At 43.8% G+C, this 27,362-nt stretch overlaps 3 protein-coding genes across 6 annotated transcripts; all 3 read right to left on the bottom strand.

The window, feature by feature from the left end:
- Positions 1-465: 465 nt before the first annotated feature.
- rnf14 (ring finger protein 14) lies at positions 466-5,708 on the bottom strand. Of its 2 annotated transcripts, none has more exons than XM_048995430.1 (8): positions 5,530-5,708; positions 4,778-4,936; positions 4,523-4,653; positions 3,606-4,100; positions 2,966-3,194; positions 2,504-2,715; positions 2,252-2,382; positions 466-2,064 (listed from the first exon to the last, which is right to left on the bottom strand). In XM_048995430.1, exons 2-8 carry the CDS (start codon positions 4,926-4,928, stop codon positions 2,004-2,006), a joined length of 1,410 nt encoding a protein of 469 aa, XP_048851387.1. In that variant the 5' UTR covers positions 4,929-4,936; positions 5,530-5,708; the 3' UTR covers positions 466-2,003. The 2 variants fall into 2 exon arrangements, with proteins under 2 accessions (XP_048851387.1, XP_048851388.1); XM_048995431.1 differs by having other exon boundaries at positions 2,504-2,676; positions 5,530-5,705.
- A 1,642-nt stretch (positions 5,709-7,350) lies between these two features.
- Positions 7,351-19,305, bottom strand: hspa4a (heat shock protein 4a). The gene is made up of 19 exons (XM_048995411.1): positions 19,004-19,305; positions 17,776-17,833; positions 17,146-17,286; positions 16,848-16,970; positions 16,207-16,306; positions 15,249-15,382; positions 14,913-15,157; positions 14,721-14,797; positions 14,458-14,609; positions 14,146-14,252; positions 13,237-13,370; positions 12,530-12,711; positions 12,198-12,290; positions 11,311-11,466; positions 10,752-10,877; positions 10,541-10,648; positions 10,175-10,294; positions 9,928-10,089; positions 7,351-8,705 (listed from the first exon to the last, which is right to left on the bottom strand). The coding sequence occupies exons 1-19, from the start codon at positions 19,108-19,110 to the stop codon at positions 8,484-8,486; spliced, it is 2,547 nt and encodes an 848-aa protein (XP_048851368.1). The 5' UTR covers positions 19,111-19,305; the 3' UTR covers positions 7,351-8,483.
- A 1,457-nt stretch (positions 19,306-20,762) lies between these two features.
- zcchc10 (zinc finger, CCHC domain containing 10) lies at positions 20,763-24,244 on the bottom strand. Of its 3 annotated transcripts, none has more exons than XM_048995460.1 (4): positions 24,147-24,244; positions 22,357-22,518; positions 22,006-22,047; positions 20,763-21,912 (listed from the first exon to the last, which is right to left on the bottom strand). In XM_048995460.1, exons 2-4 carry the CDS (start codon positions 22,404-22,406, stop codon positions 21,669-21,671), a joined length of 336 nt encoding a protein of 111 aa, XP_048851417.1. In that variant the 5' UTR covers positions 22,407-22,518; positions 24,147-24,244; the 3' UTR covers positions 20,763-21,668. The 3 variants fall into 3 exon arrangements, with proteins under 3 accessions (XP_048851417.1, XP_048851415.1, XP_048851416.1); XM_048995458.1 differs by lacking the exon at positions 24,147-24,244 and adding an exon at positions 22,801-22,907; XM_048995459.1 differs by lacking the exon at positions 24,147-24,244 and adding an exon at positions 22,705-22,840.
- Positions 24,245-27,362: the final 3,118 nt, after the last annotated feature.

Genomic DNA, 27,362 nt, shown 5'->3' with positions numbered 1-27,362 from the left:
CATGATTTTGTTTTGTTGTTGTGCGTCTTGGGATTAAAGCTCACTGTGACCTTGTGCTGGATAAGTAGCTTGACGATGTAACATCCCTTTTCTCATGTCAACACGCTGTCATTTTCCACTGTCTCATCGTTTACTATCGCTGATGCCTTTCCTGTCGTTCTGTACCAACAGCTGAATGTCGGCAAGGTGTTCTGGTCATACAGTAAAACAAGCATTAATTGTTTCTCACAACTATCCTTGTGACGGGGGAATTTAAGACTATCTTCTCCGTTACAGCAAGATGATTTAATATTTAGTGCAAAAGCTTGCAGGGTTATCAGTAATTAGCGGTGACATGCAGGTGGCGTGCGATTTTCTAGCGAAGTTTAATGTAAAACTATTTTGTCACTTTCTTATCTAGAGTACATTAAAATAGACATTGTAAATACAAAAAAAAAAAAAAAAAATGAAAATTGAGTCACTGTATTAAAACACAAAGTATATTTTTATTTCAATTGGCACCTTTTACAGAGCTCCTCTACTGTGTTGGGACTTCTTTCTTGAGGCAGTGGTCCGGTTTACATCTAACGCCCGGTGCCGATAGCTGGCTGATTCAAAACCCAGGCTCCAGTTCTGTAATCAGCTGGTGGTTTTGACAGAGACTGTGTGGGATTAGCCGCGACACCCAGTCTCAGTCACATGCAGATATACAATTATTACCTGGTTTACAGGTGTCTTCCGCAATGATCTGTGACATTTGCTTGTATTACTCTTAGTAGAAACCTAATTTAATGAAATGCCCCCCCCACCTTGATGCCCCATTCCCCTGCTTAGTCTCTATGCTACTTACTTGACAGCTGAAGAACACCTCCGCCCCCCTCCCCCCACAAAAAAAACAACTGCTCTAAGTGTGTGGTGAAGCGTTTCAGAGGGGCATAGATACCCTGATAGATTCGGGGGGGGGGGGGGGGGGAGTAGCCCTGGTATATGTAACATTATATGTAAAATATGGGCAGGGCAGGCTGCGATGGGCTGCCCCCCCCCATCCTGGGTTGTTCCCTGCCTCGTGCCCATTGCTTCTGGGATAGGCTCCGGACATCCCCGCGACCCAGTAGGATAAGCGGTTTGGAAAATGGATGGATGGATGGGCAGGCTCAAGGTGTCATTTTGTTGGGGGGGGGGGGGGGGGGGGGCAGAATTTCTAGGTACTCCCCTGAACGAGCCTGTGGCAAACCGGTTCATTCAGGGGAGTCTTGTGGCCAACGATAGTGAGGCATGTGTGTTTGTGTTCGAGCTGAGGTTCTCTCAGGCCAGGGCAGAATTAGCCTGAGCCTGGGATACGAACGCCATACACGTGTAAGAGTACATACAGGGATGGTCAAACTAATTACAAAGAGAAAAGATTAAAACCTTCTCACTGGGTGTGTATTCAGCCTGTCCGCATCCCACTCTTTTTGCTGAATAATTACACTCAAAATGCATGCACCTTCGCAGCGTGACCACTTAAAGGACACGCCCACAATGAAATCCTACAATAAATCGCAATGCATTTTTTTTTTATCACCATCCCACTGCTAATGTTTACATATTAGCTACTTGGGCATTTTGGACATAGCCACACTTGTTGAAATGCTCGACACGTTAGCGCCTTGCCCCTTGTTCACCTGTTTAACCTTAGTTCAATGTTCAGCGCCTACAGTAAGGTTCCCCCATCAACAGAAAGATAACAACAAAACGCTTAAATCTCTTTTGAAAAGCAGAACAGGCCTCCAAAGCAGCTATGGATAGAGACTATTCTTGTGCAAACTGAACACATCTAGATTTTCATACGTAAAAATGTCATAATCATCAGTATAATCTTCCCCCGTTTTACTATAATATTTGTTCTTCTAAAATAATCATTTTGTAGAAACTAAAAAAGTAATATAGATGTTTTTTTTTAATTATCTCAATTTTGAGTACAACACAACAAGCATCCTAAAGTGCAAGGAGCATCAGGAACTCTGGAGTCGGTATCTTGACTGCTAATCTTCTTCATCGCTCCATCCATCGTCTTCATCATTCATATTGACTCCTTGGAACAGTCTAGAAACAAACATGTTTTTTTATACCACCTGCGAAATGTCCACCATCATTTGAAGCTGGATATCAGACTGGAGGCTCACATTTTACCGCACCAAGACACTCGGTTAAACGAAAAACACTAATCAAACGTGATTTCCGGTCCTTAATTTCCAAGCTTTCAATGGCCGACTCGAGGAAACTGACTCACCGGTTGTAGCATGGTGATGCCGTATTATTGAAGTGACTGTACGGATTGCCGTGGGTGAGCAGGCCGAGGCAAAGCCAGCAGAAGTACTGCTTACAGGAGGTGCAGGTCATCTTGTTACAGCCGTCTATCTTCTGCAAAGACACATCGCACGCTCAGCTCCACCTCCAAACCTCAGACCCAGCCCCAAAACTCAGCCTCGCATCCTGGGACCTCAAGTACTGGCCACAGCGTCACACGAGCAGCCCCACCCACCTGTATGTTGGTACCACAGCGGGGGCAGCCCTTGCAATTCTGATCCAGCCACTCTCTGCTGAAGGACTCTTCGATGGCCCTCTGGATCACCATCTTCCCATAACGCTGCTCCAGGAACCTCTTCCCCTCGTCGGTGGCGGACAGGTAGTCTTCCCTCAGGCTCTGCAGCTCCTCTGCAGAACATTCGAAGGTAGGAAGCATCGCCAAGAACCCTGCCATAGGACAGTGATAACACACCTAGATAACACACCTTCTCTAGAATGTTTGCATTGGAATTCTTAGGGGTCTCTTTAAACTTCTTGTGGCGTTTAATCATATGCACCCTGTGAGACTGGTGCCCCCTATTGGGTGTCCCCTGCCTTGCACCCTAGGCTTCCAGGCTCACCGTGGCCCTCTGCTGGCTAAGCATTGATTGGCAGACGGACAGGCATATATTTGGACGGTGGAAGGGTCTCTGCGTACCTGCCGTGGTCTGACACTCGGACACCCCATGGTAGGCCCTTTTACAGAGCACGCAAAAGGCAAACTGACAGGAAGGGCAGATCCCCATCGTGGCGTTGGGCTCCGTCATCACGGCCGAGTGGCACATCTTGCGTGGACAGTAGACCACATCCGCCATGAGATCTAGGCTGGACTGGAGCAGGAGACGGTCGTAGCGGGCAAAGAGCTCCTCCCCAACCAGAAGCTTCACCTGCAACAGTCCGTTCACAGGGCGTTTTACATTCCATTTCAGCAGACGCTTCTTTCGAAGCGATGAGAAAATCAGAAAGCAGCCGGTTTTAAGGACGACGTTATGATCATTCGTTAGTGAATTTTATACTTCTGGAATCCACGCAGTGTAAGCTTAATGCCCAGGCGCTGATGATCGTGCTGTAATTTTGGCTGCGTCAAGGTCAAGAAGCAAACATGGGTTAAGGGCCTTGCTAAAGGCCACAATGGTGAAATCACTCTACCGATCTTGGGATTCAAACCAGCAACCTTCCAATCACCACCACGGCATCCTAAGCCACTAAGTGAATGCCACCCCCAGTAAGAAAAATGTGCTAATTCATACAAGTTAAGGGTGAATCTATCCCCCCCTTCTGGAAAGAGAAGAGCACACCTGCGAGGGCGTGGCCACGGAGCTGCACTCGGGTTCGGGGCAGTTAAGGCACTGGACGTTGCCGTCCCGGATCTGGATCTGAAAGTACTCGCCAAGGCAGGCCCGGCAGTACACGTGAGCGCACTCCTTAAAGTTGAGGCAGATGGAGCCCAGCTTCTCGGCGAAGCAGATGCCGCAGCTGTACACTCTGCCGTCGAAGACCCTCTGCCGCTGCGTCTCATCAAAGTCCAGCAGCCGCGTCAGGATGTCCTCGCGTGGGTCCACGTCCACCACGGCCCGCGGGTCCGGCGACTCCTTCACAGCGCCCTTCTCGGCGTCCCCCTCGCCCTTCGTCCGCTCCGGGGGGGCCCTGGCAGGGCTGCTGATCTCCAGCGGAGACTCGATGGACAGAAAGCTGAGCAGGTCCTCTTTGAGGAACTGGATCCAGGAGAAGAGGACCACGGTGCCCCGACTGTCCTCCCATAACTTGTCCAGGCGCCGGCAGACCGCAGTCAGCTTGGCGGCAGGGAAGGGGGTTATTTTTGTGCAAAGATAACATTATGCAGGATTGTCAAACTCTCCGATGACAGAAAGGGAAGAAAAAAAATAAAAAATACTCCAACTACTTGCTTTCCTCTCCTTTACCGTTAAACAGGATGTCATTAAAATTTAAGGGATTTGCGAAACATGAACTTGAGAGGTTTTTTTTGCGTTCATTCACATGTAATAGCTGATTCATGGAATCTCTAACTCGGAGTAAGAAAAAAAGGACATATTCCTGTTACGCTGTGTTGATTTGAGAATTCTGTGTTTTATATTAAAAGTGGGCATTGGGGAGGGGATTTTGTGTATTCTGCAACGTGAATAGCGCGGCTTTTGAAAATACATTTAAAATACCCTACACGACAGTAATGTCTGAATACATATAACTGACCTACCTGTGCCCTCGACAGCCATTTGGAGCTCAGGGTAAAGGCAGGCGCAGAGGTTGATGGGTAATCCAGGGGAAGTTCAAAGTTCAGGACCAGAGGAGGTAGAAAAGACACAGCATATTCTGTTTGTTTCCCCCCTGGTGATAAGCAAGGACACATTTTCCAATAAAAACAGGCTTTAAACACCATGTCTGAATTCATCCAAAGCTTCAGGCGATGAGTGAACCCTTTCAAAAGTACAGCAGTCATACCTGCTCTCACCTTTCAAGTATATTTTGAAATCCTTAGCGAGCTCCAGGCAGAGCTGGATCTCGCCCCCCTGAGTGGACTCTGATCTCCGGAATTCTTCCTCATTGTAGATGCTTGCTAGAGCCAGCAACTCATCCTCCTGTGCTTCCTGATCCTCAGACATTTACATCTCTGCGACCACCAGAACATGCGAACGGTGAACGGACGAATGGTAACGTTCGTGAGCAGAGCCGTTCTATCCTACGGGCAGCATAGGCGGCCGCCTAGGGCGCCACATAATCTAACGCCAGTTCTGTTTACTCTGAGTCCTGCAGCCAACAGCTGTTTCTTGTGACATTTACCAATTTATCCGCTGCCACGCCCACGCAGCACTGCGTTGTCCCGGAAACCTACATTAAGGTTTCCAAAACATATCAACTATCACTGGCGACATGTTCAGTCAATGGCCGACACGGACCTGGGTTATTAAAATGATCATTACAGTAGGGCTAAAGTCATTGAATTCGCTCCCCAGTAAATATTTAAAACAAAGTCTACAGACAAAAGATTTCGCTCTTACCAAACTAGTTACAGATTAACCCTACCGCGAACGTCACAGCTTTCTAGCTGCTTTCTATCATAGCTACGTCTCCTGTCATAGCACAGAAAGGCCCGATCCAGTATGAAACGTAAAAAGCATAGGAATGAATATAACATCTATAACATCACCAAAAGTACTGCTTCTGACATAAAACAGATGTTTAATTACAAAGGTGTTGCATTACCTTGCGAGTTTCGCACCGACAGGAAGATCAGACTACGCAATCCACCGGAAGTGGAGTTGGAGGAAAGGAACGGCGCCCTCTGCAGGTCGGAGTCCAATCCTGCTAAATTAGCCCCCACCTTGACCGATCCCGTGGCTGTAAGTCACATCATATGACCGCAAGATGGCACCGTCTAAAACGAATTGTAGTTGACAAAACAGCCAAGAAGCACCCTATATCAATGCCATATTTAAAGGTTAATTTAAGATGGAAATATCCAATGATTGTTTTCTGGAGACCAATAGGGCCCCGTTGCAGATGCTGGTCACTGGACTTAATTAATGATCATGCCTCTTTTAACAGGTGCCTAGAGTACGTACGAAACAGTAATTTGAATATTTTATGGTCTCTCTAGATATGATTGCTAAATGGCAGCTTAAAAGTAAAAGTGAGTAACATTGCCTGAATTTGCCTTTGGTTTGGGTCTGCTGCGCTGCTCTGCATGTGTTTGTCGAGGTGGTAAGACGGAGCACACGTGGAAACCGTGAAAGATTCATCCCGGAAGAGATTGTACAGTATATTTGATGGCCCGGCTTTAGCAGGATTACTAGTCGCCCTGGCTATAGCAAACAGAAGAATCGTATTTCATGACGCTCCCCAATACAGTTACGGCTCATTCTGGATAACTCTTTCATTCTACTTCTTACGAGCAATATAATTTCTTAGATGGATTGACCCAGCTGTAAATGCCTGGTCTTGTTCAATGAAATACCCTAAATTTTACGCAGCTGACCCCCCTCCATATATATTTGTTAATCCTAAACATTACAAGTAGATCCTTGTCATACATACATGTAGGTGGTTGTGTACCAATTTTGTTCATTTTACGCAAAATGGCTGCCAAGTTTCACACAGGGAGGTGCTATACATTGGTAGTGCTTAAGTGGCACTTTATAAACAAATATGTTTATAAATGCAAAAAGTATAAATTATATCCATTATTATTAGTGACGATACCTTGGCCTATAACCATTAAGTCTATACTATTTCTATATATAGTCATATGTCTTTTACTTCCATCTATATGTATTTCTATGTATATTTTACTTTGATTAAACTTAGGGCTAAACACAGAACCTGCCGCAGAAGACTGAAGATGAAATAAGAGCAGAGATAACGACACCTGTCTTGCCTCCATTTAAACGTTTTGGGATGAAATGGTAGAAAAATCAAGGTTAGTCACCCATCATCTTTAGGCACTTCTCTAACAGCATTGAAATTAACTTAACAGAAAAAACCCTCTAATCTTTGCTATGGAATTAAGGCTGTTTTACTATATTACATAGCCCATGCGTTTCATTTAATAACTTCCCTTCAGCAATTTCCAATATTTCCTTTGTATCTAGCACTCATTGTCCTCAAATTGTAACAAAACCAACTGCATTCGTTACAATTTTTTGTCCAGCAGTTTTAAAACAAAAATACGCACAATTATTTAACTTGAATAACTTTTTTGGTCCCAAAGTATAGCACCCCAGGCCACACACAACCATGTGGAAAAATATGTACCAAATGCTGGTCATCTTGACGTGGAAGGTGCAGTGCAAAGCATGCAGTTCCCAGCTTACCTTAAAACGTTACTCCAGTGCCTATCCCAGAGGTGCAAAGTGCAGTGTATTGTTCCAAAAAGCCTTTAAGATATATATGCACATGTACACACACCGATAGAAATTCACCACCACAGAACACAATTTACTAGTAATAGTACATGATGTAATTTGCAATGCATAGAAATATCACTGATGTATTGTCACTGGAAGGCCACCCACAAAGACGCAGCTCCACTGGGAAAGGACCCATTATAGAAATGGAGTATTTTATTATTCATGTCGTACAATCAAACAAGCAAATCAGGTTGTACTCTGCGGTTGTACTTAAAACTCCAATCACTCCAAAGAAACAACCATCTACACATACGGATAAAAGTACGCCGCTTTAATAGGCGACAATCTATTCGCTGCTTTCCTGCGTTTAATACCCTACATACGCTGTCAGAGTGCAGTAAAGATAGAAAGACCTGCCAAATAAGTGCACAAGTTAGTGCCACTGGATAGTTAATAGGTGACTTGTAGCAATGGCAGAGCCAAACTGGACTATGCCCCTACAGCAGTGTGTCCCCATCCCAGTCCTCGGGGACCCCCAGACAGTTCACATTTTTGCTCCCTCCCAGCTCCCACTTAGGTAGCAAAAAAATGGACTATATAGGAGGGAGCAAAATTATGGACTGTATAGGGGTCCCCGAGGACCCGGCTGGACAACACTGCTGTATAACAACTCAGAACCCCACTCACCATGTCCCCCTGATTTAAGTGTTCGAGTGGATTCTTTATTAAAACTGGAATACTGAATAATGTTCCGGAAATAATCCTGCCCTTTCAAAATTATCATGCTCGTCATTTTCAGTGCTTAAAAATCAAAAAAGAAAAAAAAAAAAAAAACACTTGACTGAAAGGCAGAGAACAATTTTTATATATTTGTTCTGCAAATACAACAGAAATACCAGTCGTGCCTTGGGAAAGGGAAACGCTGTAATAAACAATCTTTCAAGAAAGACAACCAGGAACATTATTTCCATCCACACAACACATTTGGGGGAAAAAAAGACCCCCCCGAGTATATTTTACTCTTTACATTTAGGGCTGACATTCTTAGTGGAAATGAAGTAACTGAGCTACAGACAGTTTCCTAAGACCGAGATGTGCCATTGAAACAGCGAGCAATTTTAATTTTTTATTAATTCTTACCTAGGACCTTACCCTCACAACAGGTCGAACGATACGCGTTCGGTTCATTCAGACAGGTGTCAAAGGCAGACCGAGCACTTTTTGGGACATGTCAAACAGCCTGTAATGGTCAGAGGGCGATCATCTTAACACGTCAGCATACAGGAAAGGGTCCGCAAGCCCGAGCAGCCGTTAGTCGATATCCATCTCGGGCAGCTTGCCATCTGTGGAGTCGGCGGTGGGCCGGCCGGCGCTCTCCGTCGTGCCCGTCTCGGGGCCGGCGGCGTCGGCCTCCCCCTGAGGCTTGTCCTGTCCGTTCACCGGTCCGTTCTGCTCCTGCGCCTTCTCCTCTTTGGGCGGCTCCACTTTGGGCTTGGGTTTTGTTACGATGGGGTTGCAGGCGGAAACTAGCTCCTGTTGGTGGGAGGGAGCACATGGTCACAGACGGGGAAGCTTCACCGTGTCTACGATAAGCCCTTTGTTAGCAAAAAAAAAAAGGTGCGATTAAAGGGCTGCGTACAGGCAGTCCTCGGGTTAAGAATGTCGTACTTACGGACAACTCGTACTTACGGACAACTCGTACTTACGGACAACTCGTACTTACGGACAACTCGTACTTACGGACAACTCGTACTTACGGACGAACTGCCATAAAGCCTATTACATTACAAAATTGGGTTAAACACAATAGTTCGTAATAATGGATGCACACGCTACTTCGTAACATTTGTGAAAAAACTGGTCCGCTTCAGCGGTCTGTTCTCTCAAGGTACAGTACGTACAGTGCTTTGTACAGTTACTGTATCATTGTTAACTGTATAATTTTCCGACTTACCTACAGTTTCAACTTAAAGAGAAACTAAGGAAACGGACATCGTTCGTAACATGGGGACTGCTTGTATTGGTAAGAATCTGACGATACCATAACGTATCATGGTACAGGGGTTACGACTCAATATACTATGATACTGTAAGCAAGGTGACATACTGCAATTTTTATAAATCTAATTTTTGGAAATCAGTCGTCGTATTAAGAAATCTGAGTAAAGGGCATGACTGACGTCGTCTATCTCCTTAGCATCTTCTTTATTTGTGGAAGCCAAAACGAGCCAGGCTAAGAATCCCGAAGACTCAAAGTCAAATCTCAACGACTGCCGACCATTTAAAAGTTGTTTGGCTTGTAGGTTATAACTCCGTTACGTTATCGAACCGTCGTGAGCCTTCATTGGGTGTTGTGTTAGGAATTAAGGCAGGTTTATGGTTAACCCCAGCCGAGGCTACATTCATGGTGAGAAAACAGACCGAGCAATTAAAAGTATAAAATTGCTTCCATTAAAAGAATAGCAGCGATAAACAATAAATTAAAAGCCTCTGGCTTGACTTTACGAAAAACCCGTTGAAGTCAGGAAATCGGTAAATATGCCAAAGCCACTTAAAAGGAGGACAAAACAACAAAACGTGTTTAATACTCAAAAGGAATGATACATGCAGGACATAGAGCTGCTTCACCTGTCAGTAAAAACATGCGGGTCCGCCTGGTATCTCCAATGCGACCTTGTATAAATGACCTGGTCACACCGGTTCTCAAACTGACTGTTGCATCATTTGTAACAGAGGTAATTTCACAGCACAATACCTTTGTTTTTGCCTGGATATCCTTGTACTTTATTACAGGATCGACCATCAGGGACTGTTTGTTCTGCTCGTTCATTTTGTTATTCATCCAGATCATGGCCTCGTTCACCAATTTGTCGACTTTGCCGACTTCCTCCTCGTCCAGGTGGTCATACTGCTCATCCTGCCGAACGAGAGCTCAGTCAAACGGCTGCAGACCCCAGGAAACGCCGTATTTTAAAAGAAGACAAAGGCCATTCACACGTCACCTTGGTTTTGAAAGCCTCCACGAATTTCATGTATTGCTGGATTTGTTTCCCGAGCTCCTCAAAGGCTTTTGGTCTCTCCTCGGATTCCAAGAACCTCTCTTGGATTGGCTGGCCAAGTTTCTGCACAGAGGACAAAATGTTCATGCTCAATGTCAGTGACGCTCACCAACGGTATTTCCCCATAGCTGCTGAGCAGGTCGATGTTGCTCGGTTGACCGGTACGAAGATGACTCGGTTTTCCCTACTAATAAAACTACACAGCCATATCTCTGGCCAACCATACAGCCCCAAGGCACTTTCCGAACTTAGCCGAGGTACCATCACATGGAAACCACATTGCAAAGCAAGAGGACTTTGAAACTCTACCTTCAGTTCACCTAGTTTATCAATGTACACTTGTTTCTGCTGGTCTTCCCCGTCTTCATATAGCCAGTTCTCCGTATCCTCGAGCTTTAAGGAGAATGTATCCCGTTCCTGCATTGGATCAGATCAGCATCACACACAGCGTCGCATGAGGGCGTGTGACACAGACTGCCGACGTGCTACCCTTAAGTCATCAACGGAGCAGGACTCTCACCTCCTCGCTGACGAACTTCTCCAGCGCTCCATGGAGCTTGTCCCTCATCTCATACACATACTCCTCCACGCAGTTCTTTGCGTCGTTCCTCTCCTTCTCCAGCTTGTCCTGCATTATCATTTTGCCCTGCAGACACATAAAAAAGCACACTATTTTTAAACCTCCCTTGACTTACTCATCACAGTTTTGCAAAGAATGCAATTGCCCTCCAAGTGATAAACACAGTAACGCTTCAACAATACTTATGCAACCAAAATTTACAAAAATAAAACCCATGCGTTATCTTAACACGTCTACGTTTTGGGTCATTTCAAGCAGAGGTGGAAAGTTCAGATTCAGAAAGTACAAATCCAGACTGAAGTTTCGTTTCAACCAACCACTTCGGCGTAAAGAATCACAGTCACAGGACACTCAACTAGTTGGCTGAAACAAAATCCTGGTCTGGATTTCTAATTTCTGGACCTGAACTTTCCACCCGATTTCAAGTGAGCACACATGCCACTACTACTGACAAACCAAGAAATATATATGGGCGGGTTACAGTATACATTTGCAGTACCTCATTCTCCACGAAGAGATTGAGCATGTCGTTCGCAAGCTGCCACTGAAGACTGTTCTCAATGGGAAGATCAACGGTCTTTGTTTTAACTTTGGGCTTCTTTGCCTGCGGAGGCTGATCATTCTTCTTTTCCTGTTTGTTGTCTTCAGAGGAAGTCTGATAAAAAACAAAACAAACACACACACACACACACAATCAGAATAAATCGACTTTACGCTCTATGCTGCTCCAAGACTGGGATAAGCCAACAGGTCGATGGATGGATGGATGCATCAAGTTATAATCCACTACTGATCCAATTTTACACAACCAAAGGAGTAATAAAGATTAAATAAAAACACATCAAGGTTTCCATTATATCCCAAGGAGAATACAGGCAGTCCCCAGGTTACAAATGACATCCGTTCCCCAAATGTGCCTTGAAGTCGAATTTGTAGGCAAGCCAGAACTGGTACATATGATTAAATTTATTCAGCGTTAATGAAATGTTTGTCTTTGTATATAGAGTATATTTTACCTTTCTATGGACATAACACTTAAATACACTAAAACATGTAAAACCAACAGGTACGTTGCAAGCACGATCTTAATTTAGCGAAGGGTTCTGTTCAATACTTCAAGGAATCCTGCCAAAAAACCGCTGAAGCCATGTGATGTTTTCATGAGCGTCACAAAGTAGTGCGCGCGTTCCTTATTACGAACCACTTGATTTAACCCAAATTTAATATAACAGACTACATGGCAGTCTGTTTGTAAGTACGGCTAACTCTGCATTTACATTACAGAACGGTTCCCCAGGCATGGAACGAGGCTTAGATTAACGTAACGAATGCTAATAAGGCAAAAACTGCACAATGTTAAGAAACAAAACTGAACGATTCCTAAACCTCCATCTCCTCTGACTCGGACTTTTTCTCTGCGTTTTCTTTCTGTCCGTCGCCTTCAGCTTTGTGCTCGTCTTGGTCAACTTGCATCTTGTTCTAAAGAAAAGGGCAGATTGAATAACACGTCTTTTCCAAAATGACTCCTTGACTGCTCATCTGGTGCAACGTACATAAAACTCAGAAAAGGCCACAACGACACATTATTTTCTTGGACAAGGCTTCCAAAACCGGCTTCCTGAATCACTGGCCTATTCTATTGTTAGGCTGGGCAGCAAAATTACACGAGAGCTTGTGCTATTGTGTGCTTTATGGATGCATCGGAAAAATGCCCGAACCTCGTCTTCTTTCGCGGCCTGCTCCGTCTCCATGGGCTCCTCCACCTCAGCCGACTTCTGCACCTCTACCAGGGAGGCGCTGGACACGCTGAAGACCCCGTGGATGTTGACCCGAACCTTCACCTTCACCTTGGAGCTCTCGCCGGAAGCCTGAGGCACCACTTTCTGGATCATAAACTGACCTACGCATCACGGAAGAGGGAAAAAATAATAATTTAATACCGCCCCCCATAGTCAGAGACGTGACAATAAAGATAGCAGCTTACTCATCCATACCAAATGGTTGTGCCGGATGACAAAAAAAAGAGTTTAAAAGGTGCACCAGTGCTCCAATCGCAAATCCTCATACCACGACGGCCTGGAACAGCTCCAGAACCCAAATTTCATTACACTCTCGCAAGCTTGGCTGTCACTACTTGCCATCGCTTCCGACCAGCTGAGAAGGTGCGCCCTCAAACTGAATGATCTGAACATTCTTGCCTTTCTACCACCAAGATCTGCCCTGGGGCCCGGTTAGGTTTGGTTTAGGTGTTGCCTAAGTGGTTCAATCAAGGAACAACTAAGAAGCTGTCATTTCTGCATAAGATCATCACAGCCACTTAAGGTTAGGACACCTTCTAGCCTCCGTTCAGTCCACCACACCACTGATGAGCAAAACAGACAGGCACTTAAAACACACACGGAAATACAAACAGGCCTTTCCATACCTATGGTGGGATCTGGGTAGGGCAGCTCCTTCGGGGAGCTGTAATAGGCCTCCAAAGTGAAAGGCTCCTTGCGATAAAACGTCAGCACTTTGGAGAACGGTGCCGCATGGTTCTTTGGGAACACCTCGCAATCACTGAAAGAGGCACAGGTCAAAAAATGGGCGTCTACGGATTCAGCAGGAAGGACATGCTAGTGAAGGAAAGAGCGCAACAGGCCGGCATGGTCATGCATAATTTCCTCTGCCCTCTCCCCTCCAGTTCTGCTCCCTCTGCCTGCATACGTTCCTCTGCCTGCATACGTTCCTCTCCCTGCATACGTTCCTCTCCCTGCATACGTTCCTCTCCCTGCATACGTTCCTCTGCCTGCATACGTTCCTCTGCCTGCATACGTTCCTCTGCCTGCATACGTTCCTCTGCCTGCATACGTTCCTCTGCCTGCATACGTTCCTCTGCCTGCATACGTTCCTCTGCCTGCATACGTTCCTCTGCCTGCATACGTTCCTCTGCCTGCATACGTTCCTCTGCCTGCATACGTTCCTCTCCTTGCTTCCTCTTCTCTCCCTATCCCAAGCTAAGCTCAATCTTCCATCCCTCTCCGTCAATAGAGGTAATAGAGGTAAAATATGAATTTTAAAATGCTAGCTATTTTTATGTTGTTTTTTGTTGTTCGAGTGGAAAAGAGTGAGGAGAGAGACTGCTCCGTTTACCATCTCCTTGGAAAATACTTAAGCAAGCTCATTTTATTAGAGCCTTGTAAGATTGACAGGTAATTAACGTGATACAGCCTGTTACTGGCCTTGACCAACTGAATAATTGGGGACAGTGGGACGGAGATTGTGCTTCCTGAGCAAATCACCAATGCCTTGGATTAGATAACCGATCAGTTACCAGCAGAAACAACGGTCGTACCTCAAGCCCTCCTCTGCTGCCGAGTTCCACTTCAGGGAAATGGGGTAAGGAACCACATCTGTGATGGAGAACTCGCGCACTTTGAATGCAGGGGACAGGATGGCACACTGGAGAATAAAATAAACGTTCTAAAAAAAAACCCCAATCTGACTCACCAGACGTATCATAGTAAAATATGGCTCCCGACAAGCAAACTAATCAAAAATGTGAACTTTTACCCAATAATCTTCAAGAAAGTAATTTTTTTCAAGAACCGGTAGGTAGGACCTGGGTGCAGACCCCTTAAGGGTACGGTTTAAAGCAAAGACGGACCTGAAGGGCGCAGCCTCTGGTTACAGCCTCGTCTGAATTCAGGGTGGTGCTCAGCTCTTTCCCAAAGAACTTGCTGACCCTCTCTTTGACAGCAGGGGTCCTTGAGGCTCCGCCCACAATCTCAACAGCATAAATGTCTTCCTTCTTCAGCTCTGATGAATCCAGAAAGGCCGATCAATACTCCCTACATCTGCCAAGTATTTGTCCTACTCAAGGAACATTAAAACGTCAATGAGACACACTAGGAACCACCGGGTACTTACTCGCTTGCTCCAAGATGCTCCGCAGGGGAGCCTCAACTCTGGACAAAATATCGCCACACAAATCCTCAAACTGACCTCTGTTGAAACAACGCAGTGGGTTAAAAGCAGAAAGGTACCATACTTTCGACACAGAGATTTCGATACCACGCAATATTAATTTCCCGTTATGCAACCTTAACGCAATCTGCTTACCTATTAAGAACCCCAGAGACGTCTATGTCATTCATGAAGCACTCGATGTTGAGGGGCAGGTCGGAGGAATTGGCACTCATCAGTTTCTTGAGCTTCTCACACTCCTGGTAAAGCCGGACCAATGCCCTAGGCTTGGACTTGACATCAAGCTTATACTTCTTAGCAAACTCTTCACAGAAGTGATTCACCAGCATCTCGTCAAAATCCTTCCCACCCAGCTGTGGGTCAAACGCTGTAGCGAGCACCTGGAACACACAAGCAAAGTATCGAGGGACAACTGCCGCGATGAATGTCCATTCTCTGGGAGCACCACGGCCGAGCCACCAACCGGCCTACCTTGAGCTTTCCCTTATTGAACGCGCATGCCGACACCTGGTACGCGGAGTGGCCGAGGTCCACGAACACCACTGTCCGTGGCTTCTCTTCAGGAGCAGGAAGATCCTGCTTATAAATCCCATAAGCCAGGGCCACTGCGGGAGAAATCCAGAAACATAAACGCCTTGACAAAAGATAGTCTTTCATCTCCTCAAGCAGACCAGGGGGGGGGTATTCCACAAGGCAGGATTTCTCACTTAGCTGGGTTTTAAACTTAGCTAGAACTCACGATTGTCCAATAAGAATGTAGGTAAGGAGCATTTCTATTGGACAATCGTGACTTTAATCTAAGTTAAATCCAAGTAATCGAGAAATCCTGCTTCGTTAAACACCCCCCAGGCCCAGATTCCAAAGGACTGCGGGGATTAAAGACGTTCCACTTTAATGGGACAGTTCACCCCAAAAATAAAATAAAATTTCAGAAAGCCTGTACTACTAGGTATCCATCTAGATCCGGCACTGACAACGTGACCGGATATAAACATCAAAGGCTTGCTCGTTGGCCGAGCTCTAATTTTAGCCTGTATACTCTGGTTCAGGTAAATACAGTTGAGCGAGAGAGCTCTCACCGTCTACCTCGTAGTCCGACATTGATAACTGACACCACTTACCAGCACCACTGACCTAGCTAAAGTTAGAGCTCAGCCAAGGAGGACAACTGATGTGTCACGTTGTCACGGGCGATACGGTTGCAGTGAGGAGTTTGGTATAAAGAAAATAGTTCCTACATGAAGCCGCTCACTACAAGGTCTGTGAATTTTCGTGAGAAGGCAGACATTTCTAACGACAGATATCTGCAAAACTAAGCAACCCACATCACAACAATCTCGATGGATAAATAGAACTACGAGTTATCTGAAAAGCATTTTATTTTCATACATTTCCCTTTAAATCCACCACGGCACCGGGTCTGGTTTACCTGCTGTTGTCTCATTCATAAGTCGTAGGCAGTTGAGTCCAGCAATCTGTGCAGCATCCACTACGGATCTCCGTTCAGCATCGGTGTAGTAGCACGGAACCTGGCCGTGAGGCACAGACACATCAGTTTTGACGCCCCTGAATGACATATCACTACATGGCACTAGTGTCCAGTCCCCAAATACCTTAAGATTCATCACTAGCGGGTTTAGGTTCCAGAGTATTAATTTACTATAGGGGAACCCCAGATGAAGGTTAACAAAATATATAGTATAAAGTGTCAGTACACGTAATACACATAATGCACTGTTATTTTTTTAAAACAAGATTAAAGTTACTGGAATCATAAATCACACAGTAATGACAAAGGGGGGGCTATTCACTTCAACCAAAAAACTGATGTTATAAGCCACTAATGTAGTGTTTCCCCACCCAGTCCTTGGGGGAACCCCGGACTGTCCACGTTTTTGCTCCCTCCCAGCTCCCAGCCAATCAGGAGCACCGAATACCTGGTACGGGCATGCTGGGAGCTGAGAGGAAGCAAAAACATGGACTGTCCAGTGTTCTCCAAGGACTGGGTTGGGAAACACTGCACTAATCTATTACCTGAGCTAGGAAACACTATTAATGTATAAAACCTACAGAAATGACACAGTCGGCCACAGGCTTCTTCAGCGCACTCTCAGCCGTCTCCTTAAGTTTGGTCAGCAACATGGCAGTCACTTGCTCAATACTGAAAACTTTCTCCTCCTCCATGTACATAACCTTCAGGGCAGAACAAGTCAGGTCATTTGCGCTCTCGTTTTGCACGGCATGCACAATATTTCAATTCCGTATCGCTAACCCCAATTTTCTTACAAAAAGTGAAAATACAAAAGCAAAACAAATTAAAGCACTGCTTAAATGTGTATGGATTCAATCCAAATGTTGTACCAATTACCTTAATGCCAGTTGTCCCTGTGGGCATCTGGACGAGATCGTAGACAAGGCTGGATTTGCAGGACTGTATGAAGGGATCAGAATACGCCCTGCCATGGAATTTCTTGAAACCTTGGACCGTGTTCTTATAATTTGTGACAATCTGGTGAGTGAAGAGGTAAATAAATAAATACATTTTAGGAGGTTATACACTAAAACGATGTAGATGAATTGGCAATCCTGCATACTACTTTTAATCAAGGCGAGTTATGATGTTCATGCTGTTTTTTTTTAATTCTACTTAAGCAATTAAACCGTTTATTTCATAGTTATCAATAATCATTCTTGTAACAACTCAAATTGGTGTCCTGCTGTGTTCAAATTTAAACCACTAACAAACAGCTAGGAAGCCTGCATAAGTACAGGCCTGTGAGGCACCAGAAGGAGGGAACCCCCTTTCGCTTGCTTAGAGCAGCGTTCCTCTATTCGGACCGTGGGGACCCACAGACTGCCTGGCAAGGAGTTGGGAGGGAGCAAAAACGCGGACCGTCTGTGAATCCCTGAGGACTGGCTTAGGAAACACTGCCTTACAGGACTGTATTATGACAGATTACTACCAGCAGAAGATATTATCAGGAAACTAAAAGTGTACCTGGCTTTTGGCAGCAGCTCCAATAGAGCGATTCCGGGATCCAAAGGACACACATGACCTGACAAAGATTTCAGAATAAATGTCAACCCTTGGTTTCTATTTAAAAAAAAAAATAATAAAATAATAAAAAAAAACCTGTAGAAACACTGGCGGTAAAGGGTTTGCAACCTGGTGTATGGAGCTAATGAGCAAATCAGAACAGCTAGCATAAGGGCATGCAAAATTCCATTTACAACATGTCGAATCCTGGCTGCACTCAGTTCAGTGTAGACAGCAATAGCAGCTTATAGTTTTCAAACTACTTCATAGAAGTCATTTATCCAGAATGGAAAAAAAAATGACAGAAGAAAAAATAAGATTACTGTGATTTTTATTCGCAGATTTGTAAGTGGTATCTGGTTAATGAGCCGCGGTCACGTCTATTTGAAATCTCGCACACTGGAAGATTATTAAAGATTAGCAAAAGCTATTCTTTGCTTCGGGTCAATTTTCCCCATTCAGACGTATGCGATCATTATTGCAATATAGTTATTGGTGAATTACAATTCGTAGAAAATCGTGAATCTCGCTTGAATTTCGTTGAATGTTGAATGTAGTATGTAGGACCCCCCTCCCCCGAGTCGCGAATGTCAGCAAAGCCAATAAAATGACTGATCTATTGCTCAGCATGCGACGTGGATGACGAGACCACTATCCGCTATCTATCTATCCATCCATCATAGCGCTGGCCAGGGGGGTAGCCCCCGAATTTGGGGGGCCGGTTCAGAGTGCGGCTCTTCCGGTGCACGTCGCTAGAACATTCCATCTGCGGGCCGCCGCGCGGCACGCCGCTCTGACGTCACCGCCCGTCACTCTGACAACTAGCTCTCCGGCTAACTGCATCACTGTACAATAATAAGCAGCCGTGTAATCGGCAAAAAAAAAAAAACACACACACCCGCATACAAGTTAGCTGGCCCCTCCACTCCATTTTTTACTTTGGACCAGAGGGGACAATTTGACGGCCGCGTCTCGACGTGCGGCGGAATGTCGCAAAGTAATGTCGGCTCATACTGACTCTGTAGTCCGTCCACATGTGCTCGTCGTAAGATATTGTTTACCGAACTCATAAACCCGCGAAATATCACTTCATAATAGCCACTGATGTTACTTGTTACAAAGACGAGTCCGACTGATTAAAAACCCAAAAGTGAAAATGACACTGAGGAGACGATTTCTTTGTACTTACGGTGTGGACCGGTCGCTGTACTCGTTTGCAATGGTTTCTATTCCCCCGGCTCGGGCTACAGCAACATAGCAGCTCTGAAATCCGACATCAAATCCTACCACTGACATCTTCCACTGTGGATTGTCTCGATGGAGAAGAAAATATCGTTCTGTGATATAAAATAACGAAGGACCGAGTGTATAAATTAAGGAAACCCCAACGAGATATATGAATAAAAAATGTTTCAAATCATCATCCACTCGGCTTTCTGCCTGGTATGGAAGTGTGAACCGGCTAGAAATGAGCGAGCTAACCAGCACGGGTTCACGATGTGAAAACCCCGCTCTCGCGAGATCTCATCTGTTCTAGATTGCTCTCGACTTTTCCACAGCCGTTTAAAGGGCGTGTGACTAATCTGGAGGCTTTGCTGGGCACAACGTGCCTCTAGGAGTTTGGATATTCATAATATGTGATATTTTTAACACATTACACTATAAAGTGTATATATATATCACATTTGGAATAACATGTTACATTAAAAAACAGCACTTAAGAATGAGACAAATCGGCTATTGTTCGGAGCGCCGCGTGGTTTAATTTTTAATAGGCCTTTTAAATATTATGCATGTGGTTTGATTCTGGTCCGTAGCATAAACTATAAGACAAGCAGCGAAGTGCAGCTGGATATAGCTTTGGGGCAAATAAGGAAGTCTATATGCTGGCCTATGCATTCTTTTGCGCAAAGTACTGTGCGCTCGTGCTGTGACGCGACGCCGATAGGGGCGTGTCTCATTGTTCGGCGGTGGGCAAGGTGCACAGTGAGCATTGAACTGTCTGCAGCTCGTAGTTATGCATTATCTTATTTTCGCAGAAGCACATAAGTTAGTGTCATGCCACACACACGAACTCTCCATAGCCCATACATGCCCAACCAACACGAGCAGTCAGTTGTTACATAGCATCTAATAAAGAACAAGTTTTTGAATGGTGGTAATTTTGAAACATCATACATATGGCTGTAACACATGATTGTATAAATCTGGTGACAGCAATCACAAAATCGTCCTTCAGCCGAATGCCCCACATTACAGGACAACATTGCCGTAAAAACATAATTTAATGGGTGTGTATGTTGTGGTAGGTGTTAGGTAAGCACGCCGGCAACAATCCTTTGGAAATTTCCGCAGAGTTGACGACAGCTGGGGGAAAGTGCGCTAACAGGATAAAAACGCACGTATGCCAAATACACAATGGTGTTACAAATGTGTGAGGCATGGGCGTCGTCGCCATTTAATCTGAGGGGAACGTGTTCCCTCACATTTCATAATTATTTACTTGCCCCCCCCCCCCGCCCCCACATTTAACGTAAAATATTAGTTTTATGCCAGTGTTTCCCCCCCCCCCCATTCAAAATGCTTCTGACGCCCCAGGTGTGAGGTATACATCCATCCATTTTCCAAACCGCTTATCCTACTGGGTCGCGGGGGGTCCGGAGCCTATCCCGGAAGCAATGGGCACGAGGCAGGGAACAGGGAGGGGCCAGCCCATCGCAGGGGTGAGGTATTCATTCTGTTAAAATTCCACGTCAATACAATACATCCAAGAACTACCAACTATCTTTTCTCAAATGATCAAATCTTAATGCCAAAATTGGCACAACTCCAAAAACGCTCCAAGCAATTTGTATATAGCTGTCATTCATTATTTGTAATAGTACAACTGTTTAATGATTTTTTTTTTAAGTATTGGGTTCAAATCTCCAAACACTACAGAAATACCGTTATACAGTTGTCTATACTTTTTATTTTTGCATTATAAAAATAAAAACAATAGCTTTCTTCAAAAAACACATACCCAAAACTGGTGAGGATTACTATACAAAAGAGATAATGAAGTTATGATTTTACCTAATCTGGAGTCAATATGCATGAAGGAAAAACTCCACTATGACACTGCTTAAAGCATATTTTTCATATCCAGTTAACCAAGGGCAAGTGGTACCGTGAAACATATTTGCTAAATAAGGTCACGTCAAGCCAGGGTCCCGGGAAAATGGGGGCCTATACACAGATTTTCATTCCACCAAATGAAGTCACAATGTAATTTAATATCTTTCATTACCAAGGATTATCTCTGATGTCCACAGATCTGAACAATCTGTAGATAGAACTGTCCACAGAGACAAATTCTGGATGCTGAACCTGCTATCAACATATTAACTTAGAGGGTTTGCACATCATAATTGCCTCTACAATGTTATACTTAAAAGACAATTTCATTTCTCAGTATCAATGACTTGTCGCAATGTAAAATGTAGAAATCCAAATCCCCTCTCTGTTTTTCCGGTAACACTAAAAGTCCTTACAATATTTTACATATCTTTCAGAAAAGTTTCATGCAAATGCTCTAACTAATCAACTGAATGATTATGTGTGACTTAATATTTAGACCTGAAATCCAAAGTTTGCATTGACAATAAGAGAAAGTCTGCAATGTGTTCGAATTTTTAGAAATTACAACTTGCATCCCTATGATATTTTAACAGATAACTGATTTTTTTTTGCCCACAGAACACCACCAATATCCCACAAGGCCTTCCTACATGTTTTATAGGGAGAATGGTCCTGGCGTAATGTTACAGGAAGCCTGAAATTCTACTCCTAGATCACAATGCAGCCCATTCCTCCTATTTCTTCTTCTTCCTCTTCTTGGGTGGGCTTTCGGCAGAACTACTGCTGCTGGAGGACGATTCAGAGTCAGAGCTGGAGCTGCTGGAGGAGGAAGAGCTGGTGCTGTCCTCACTATCGCTGCTGCTGTCGCTGCTGCTGTCACTGCTGCTGTCCGACGACGAGCTGGAGTTGCTGCTGTCAGAGTCGTTGCCGGAGGAGCTGCCAGAGTCCCCACTGCTGGAGCCACTCAACTCCTTTGACCTAAAATAAGCAGAGCATGTACATCATACTGCATTCAACCGCATGGAACCATGCAGGAAGGAAATTTATAGCAAGGCAGGTATTAGTCATTACCTTTTCTTTTTCACTTTCTCATTTGAGCCTTCTGTTCCTGGTCTATAAATAAAGAGCGTTACTGAACTTTAACCAAATAGCATCAAACACACAAAACCTGAATACATAACACAGCAAATGTATCTTCTATAAAATATCTATCCTTCATATAATGTAACATATTTTCCATGTTTGTGGTATAGTTAGTGGAAGCCCAAAGAAGCAACATTTCAAAAATTCAAGTTAACATGTTTGCACCAGGGGTCATAATATGGTATTTCTGTCACTTAAAATGAGTTCACGCCCTCAGAAAAATAGGCTGGTCTGGTGACACGTCTGTCGTTCCTTAAGCATTAGTGGATAAACACTTACCCTGCCGTGATGGGAAGCATTTTCTCGCTCTCTTTAAGTTTCTTCTTCATCTCTGCTGTCCTTGTAGGTCTATGGAGGTACTTCCTTTTCCCAGTACATTCGTATGTCCAGTGGCCGAATTCCAAGCATTTTTGACATCGAACATGTTGTTTGTTTGCCTCCCTATTGAAAAAGAACAATCATTATATTGTCGATAGATAAATCTGAAGATAAACATTTAATCAGCGGACAGTTTGTCGTGAAAAATCTAACACGACATATTATCCTGGTAGCAGGGGGGCGAGTAAATTAGACGACCGAAACCAAGCTACGTTCACAACTATTCAGCCCACGAATTTACAGACACACCTCGCAAATGTATGCATTTGGTTTCCAAATTAAGATATAAAGGAAAGAGCTGAATTTATTTTTGACGGTGAAAAACGAATAATTTCCAAAACCTACGCCTGTCTCCGCGCGATAATCCTATGCATGGGGGTCGCCATGTTGAGTTTTCGGCGTCTCGAGGACCGCGTCGCGCGGTGAATGACGTAGAGAATGACGGGCTTGTGAGCGCGCGCATCCTTGGAGCCTCACAACGTTGCCGGTATAAATTAATTCAATCATCCGAAAATGTAAAAAGCGAAGCTAATAACATGTCTTTTATGTATATTTTCACTGATGTAAAATGACAGGAAAATTAGATATCTTGACACAAGGAAGTTGTTTATGTGAGAAAACAGAAAGGCAACAATGAGGTAACCAATTTTTCCTCAAAGTGAAGTTGAGATTTTTTTTTAACTGTCACGATGAGTAAAACCAAAAACAGTATACTTAAATACTTAAAAATGGGCATGTCGTTATATTTGACACATATCTAAACGAATGATATAAAATATGTTTATTGGATAACAACTTCTCAAAAGGGGTCAATTTCTATGCGGGATTTCTCTCTCGTCAATCTTAAATTTAATGTATTTCACAATTGTGGTGGCATTTTATATATACTTTAAATATTTAGATGTGCACAATTCCAAGATCATTCTTTACCAAAATCAAGACTCGCTTATTGAGAGAACTGGGAACAAATGTAAAATTATACTAACTAAATTATTTCTGTAATGAGTCAGTTCGGACTAACTGGGCACTGTACTTCTTTCCATTTCTGTAAATTATTATTTCAGATTACTCCTGTTACAGCTCAGTTCGTGCCAGCGGCCTGCCACGATTTGGGAATATGGAAAAACATACTTTCCTTTTATTTTGCCTATGCAAAAAAGTTTTGCCCACTTTAAATTCAATTTGTTGGGGGAAGATACTTTGGCCTGAATTCGGACATTCGTCATTACTTAAAAAAAACATGCCACGCAGTTTCAAAAACTGCAGTCAAACGTAAGATAACAGTTTGTCAGGGATTAAATGGAAAAATGAAATGAAAAAATAACCTAAAAACAAAGCACAATGAATTCCTTGTTTACACTAGGGATTCACTAGTACGCCTAATCTGCAAATTCTTAGCTCGCGGCACTCTTTGCTCATACAATTGTAATATTGTTTCTCTAGTCTCTGACAATTAATCCATTTCACATTTCAGTCTGTAAAATACCCCCACCCCACTCTCCATCTTAGTGCCAAACCACAGGTCGTTTTCTTAACTGACACATGTCTGTTTTTAAATCTTTCTAAATGACTGTCTCTTCTTACCAATGTTGCCATTTTAGTCACTTTGTTCCTGGGTTACTAACTAATGCATCGTCATTCTAAGCCACCCTAATGCACAGCTTTGCAACGAATAAAAACCTGAGACGCACCATCGTTAGCTCAGCAGAGAAAGGGATAGAGGATCGCCACAAAATACTCAAAACATAAATAAAACCGGCATTTACTGGCTGCCTCGCTGCCTGCCCGCACGCCGCACGTCCCCCTTCCTGCGACGTCGCGGCGACGCCGTTCCGCTCTAACCTGCGCCAGCGAGCCATTTTCGCCTGGCCGGCGTCACCGTCACATGACGCGGTTTAGGAGCCGAGGTCGGTGCGCCTGGCTGGTGTCCCCCGCTTAGGATGTACTGAACGATCAGCCCCCTCGATCCGAGAGAAGATGGATGGATGGATGGATGGGTGGAAAGGAAAAAAAACGGATTGAGAAAGATGTAGACGACACTTTTCATGCCGGCGACGGAGTCTGCAGTAGCCAGGGGGAGAGTCGGGTTTTACGCATTTTGTTTGGGAAATAGGCCCGTTTATCTAATTAATCGTCGCAGCCCGCGGGTAGATTTTTTCAAAAAACGTGTTTTTATAAGCTGAAAAGTGCAAAAAAAGACAAAGGAGAAAGGCTTTCCTTTAGCTAGCTAGAGATGTTTCGGGCCTAAAAGAAGGACCGCAGAGGTAAGCGGATTAACTTTGTGATGTAGACACTACCATTTTAGCGAGCTGCCATTACTATGACGATTTGGGGATTTCAGATTAGATTTAAATGTATAAAATAGCATTAAAATGTTTGGCTTCCTGTGAGTAGTGGGTACCTTATTCTCGTTACTGGATAAAGCAGTAACCACTAACTATTCACTTTAGAGGCAGGCGTTAAGTGAATCGTTAGTTTGGTTCTAGCATATGCTTAACACTTTGCTGGTGTTTTACTGGGTGAAAATAGTGACAGTACATTGCAGATTGTGCAATAGAATAAACATGGCGATTCGCTGAGAATGGAGTCAAATTGTCACGTTTATTGGTTGTAAATAGTCCATGATTAGAGTTGGGGGGCGGTGGGGGTCCAACATACGCCTATATTAATATGGTGAGTTTGAAGTGGACGTTTCAATGTTTTATTGATGCTGTGGATTTAACGTTGCAAAAACGCTTTGAAAGTTTGTTATAAAGAAACTTCACTTCCCTGAAAGATAGGCTTGACCTGATATCCAGGAAGCCACTCAAGTGTGATACGTATGAGCTCTGCTAACCGATTACTAACAATGGCTTTGTATAATTCTGTATAATAATATGATTGCCGTAAGGAAATTGAATGCTATCTTCAACTGCCAAGTATCTTGAAATTTGAAGTTAGTACTGTATGAGTTTTGTCTTATTAGTGACGTCAATGCTTTGTTCGCATCGCTGCTGCTTGATTATATAAAAACTCGATTAAAAAAGGCTTGCATAAAAATGAGGCGAAACGGTGCATATTTGCCTTGAATACTGATGTTAGATAAGTATAGAAAATGTGTTTCAAGCTTAAATCTAACGCATGAGCAATTTGCCTCTTGTTTACATTTAACTTAGTGTTTCAGATGACCTGGATTTGGCGCAATGTAATATATGCGTCAGTGACATCAAATAACACCGCATAAAAAAACCGAATTGTTTTTGATTCTTGTATTTTTATGTGCTTGGTTTTGTTTTATAGTGTAATTACTAGTAGTACGTGGATTTGTTTCCATCAGTGTGTAAATCATTGCATTCATATTTTCCCTTCGCTTTAGTACAATGGTTTTTTGAGTTGACTGAATCTTCTTGAAGGATTGATTCAGGAAGATTATGAAATTTTGCTATAAAACACCAGTGTAATATGTAAAAGAAATATGAAACCCAAAATCTCAGAAAAGGTTTAAAGGGCATTAATATTTGTATAGTCATTCTATTATTGAGAACAGTCTTCTTTTTTCCTAATGTGTTTTTCATATTTTAAATGTAGGAAGCTGGCAGTAATTTGATAAGGCTGTGAAGTCCTAACTCCCTGTAGGGAGACGTATGTTAATTTTATTTGCCTCTAAATTGGGAGGTAGCCGTAGTTGTAACAATAAACCTCCCTGGTTTGTAGCCTGGTCGACTTGAAAGTTGTGCTGGTCTTATTTCAGATACACAAAAGGAACATCACATTTGGAAAACAGTAATCCAGTGAAATCCACGATGCTGTGTTAGTGAAGGGGATTGTGGGACAAATGTTACCTGACACTCACGGGATTACTTTCAGTGGGGTTTCAGTGAATTCTCTGGCCTGGAGAGAGTTTCTCTGTGTATTTCGGCCGCTGCCTTGCTTATATTTTCGTCTGCTTGTTTTCTCTGTGGGTTTAGTTTTCTTTCTGTTTTAGCTTATCAGAGGTCGGGCATCTCCCCATGATGTAGAAAATGGGGGTAGCTTTCATTTTGCAGAAAAGTCTTCTGTGCGATGAATAGCTGTTAGATACTTTCAACTGTGGAATATTTTTTATTTCCAATTAAAAGCGTTATGGCAAATATGTGCGGTACACTCTAGTAATAGTGATGCCTAGAATTAAACGAATAAGTATCTTATCTTGGCTTTCACCAACAAAAGGTGCAGAGGTGTGTGAGGTGAGAAAAGACATGAAACATTGATGCGCATTTCAGAACTGAAGATTTATCTGTTTTTTTTCTGGCTAGATTATGACCATATCTGCTTCCGTAGGCAAAGCAGCTGACTAATGAGATTTGGCATCTTCGAAATGTCTATCCATCCCCCCCCCCCTCCTTGTAAAAAGCAACCTTTGGTTTGTGTAAAACATTATATAAATGTCATCTATTATTTCGTCCACCCTAGACCACTGTAGTGGAGGATCCATTATGGGATGGATCAGCATCTGCCTGGTCTCTGCAGTAATAATGGGTGTCCATTATAGTTGGCTTATCGTGGACCTCGACAGCCGTTAGATTCCCCAGCATGCAAAGCAGGCTTCCCCTCACCCTGTAAAGTGAATGCTGGCTGTCATTATATCCCCATGGGAAACTGCAACCGTGCGGGTACTGAGCAACTGGTGTGCAGTGTTTGTGCTTTGAACCTGGCCAGTCATACAAAGTACAAACGGAGCAGGCATCTTGTGGTGTCAAACATCACCTGCTTTTGCAGGATAATGTCACCGACATTAATGGCAGGGCAGTTTCTGTCCCCATTAAGACACTCTGCTAAAAATAACCACTACCCTCGCCAATGAAGGAACGGACTGATGTGGGAAGTAGCATTGGACAGGTAGTCCTACATGTCCCTTGATTTGTAGGAGACTCTGAGAACTTTGCAGG

The sequence above is a fragment of the Brienomyrus brachyistius genome, chromosome 24 (assembly GCF_023856365.1).
Source record: "Brienomyrus brachyistius isolate T26 chromosome 24, BBRACH_0.4, whole genome shotgun sequence".
Classification (NCBI taxonomy): Eukaryota; Metazoa; Chordata; class Actinopteri; order Osteoglossiformes; family Mormyridae; genus Brienomyrus; species Brienomyrus brachyistius.
This window is presented reverse-complemented; position numbering and strand designations above follow the sequence as displayed.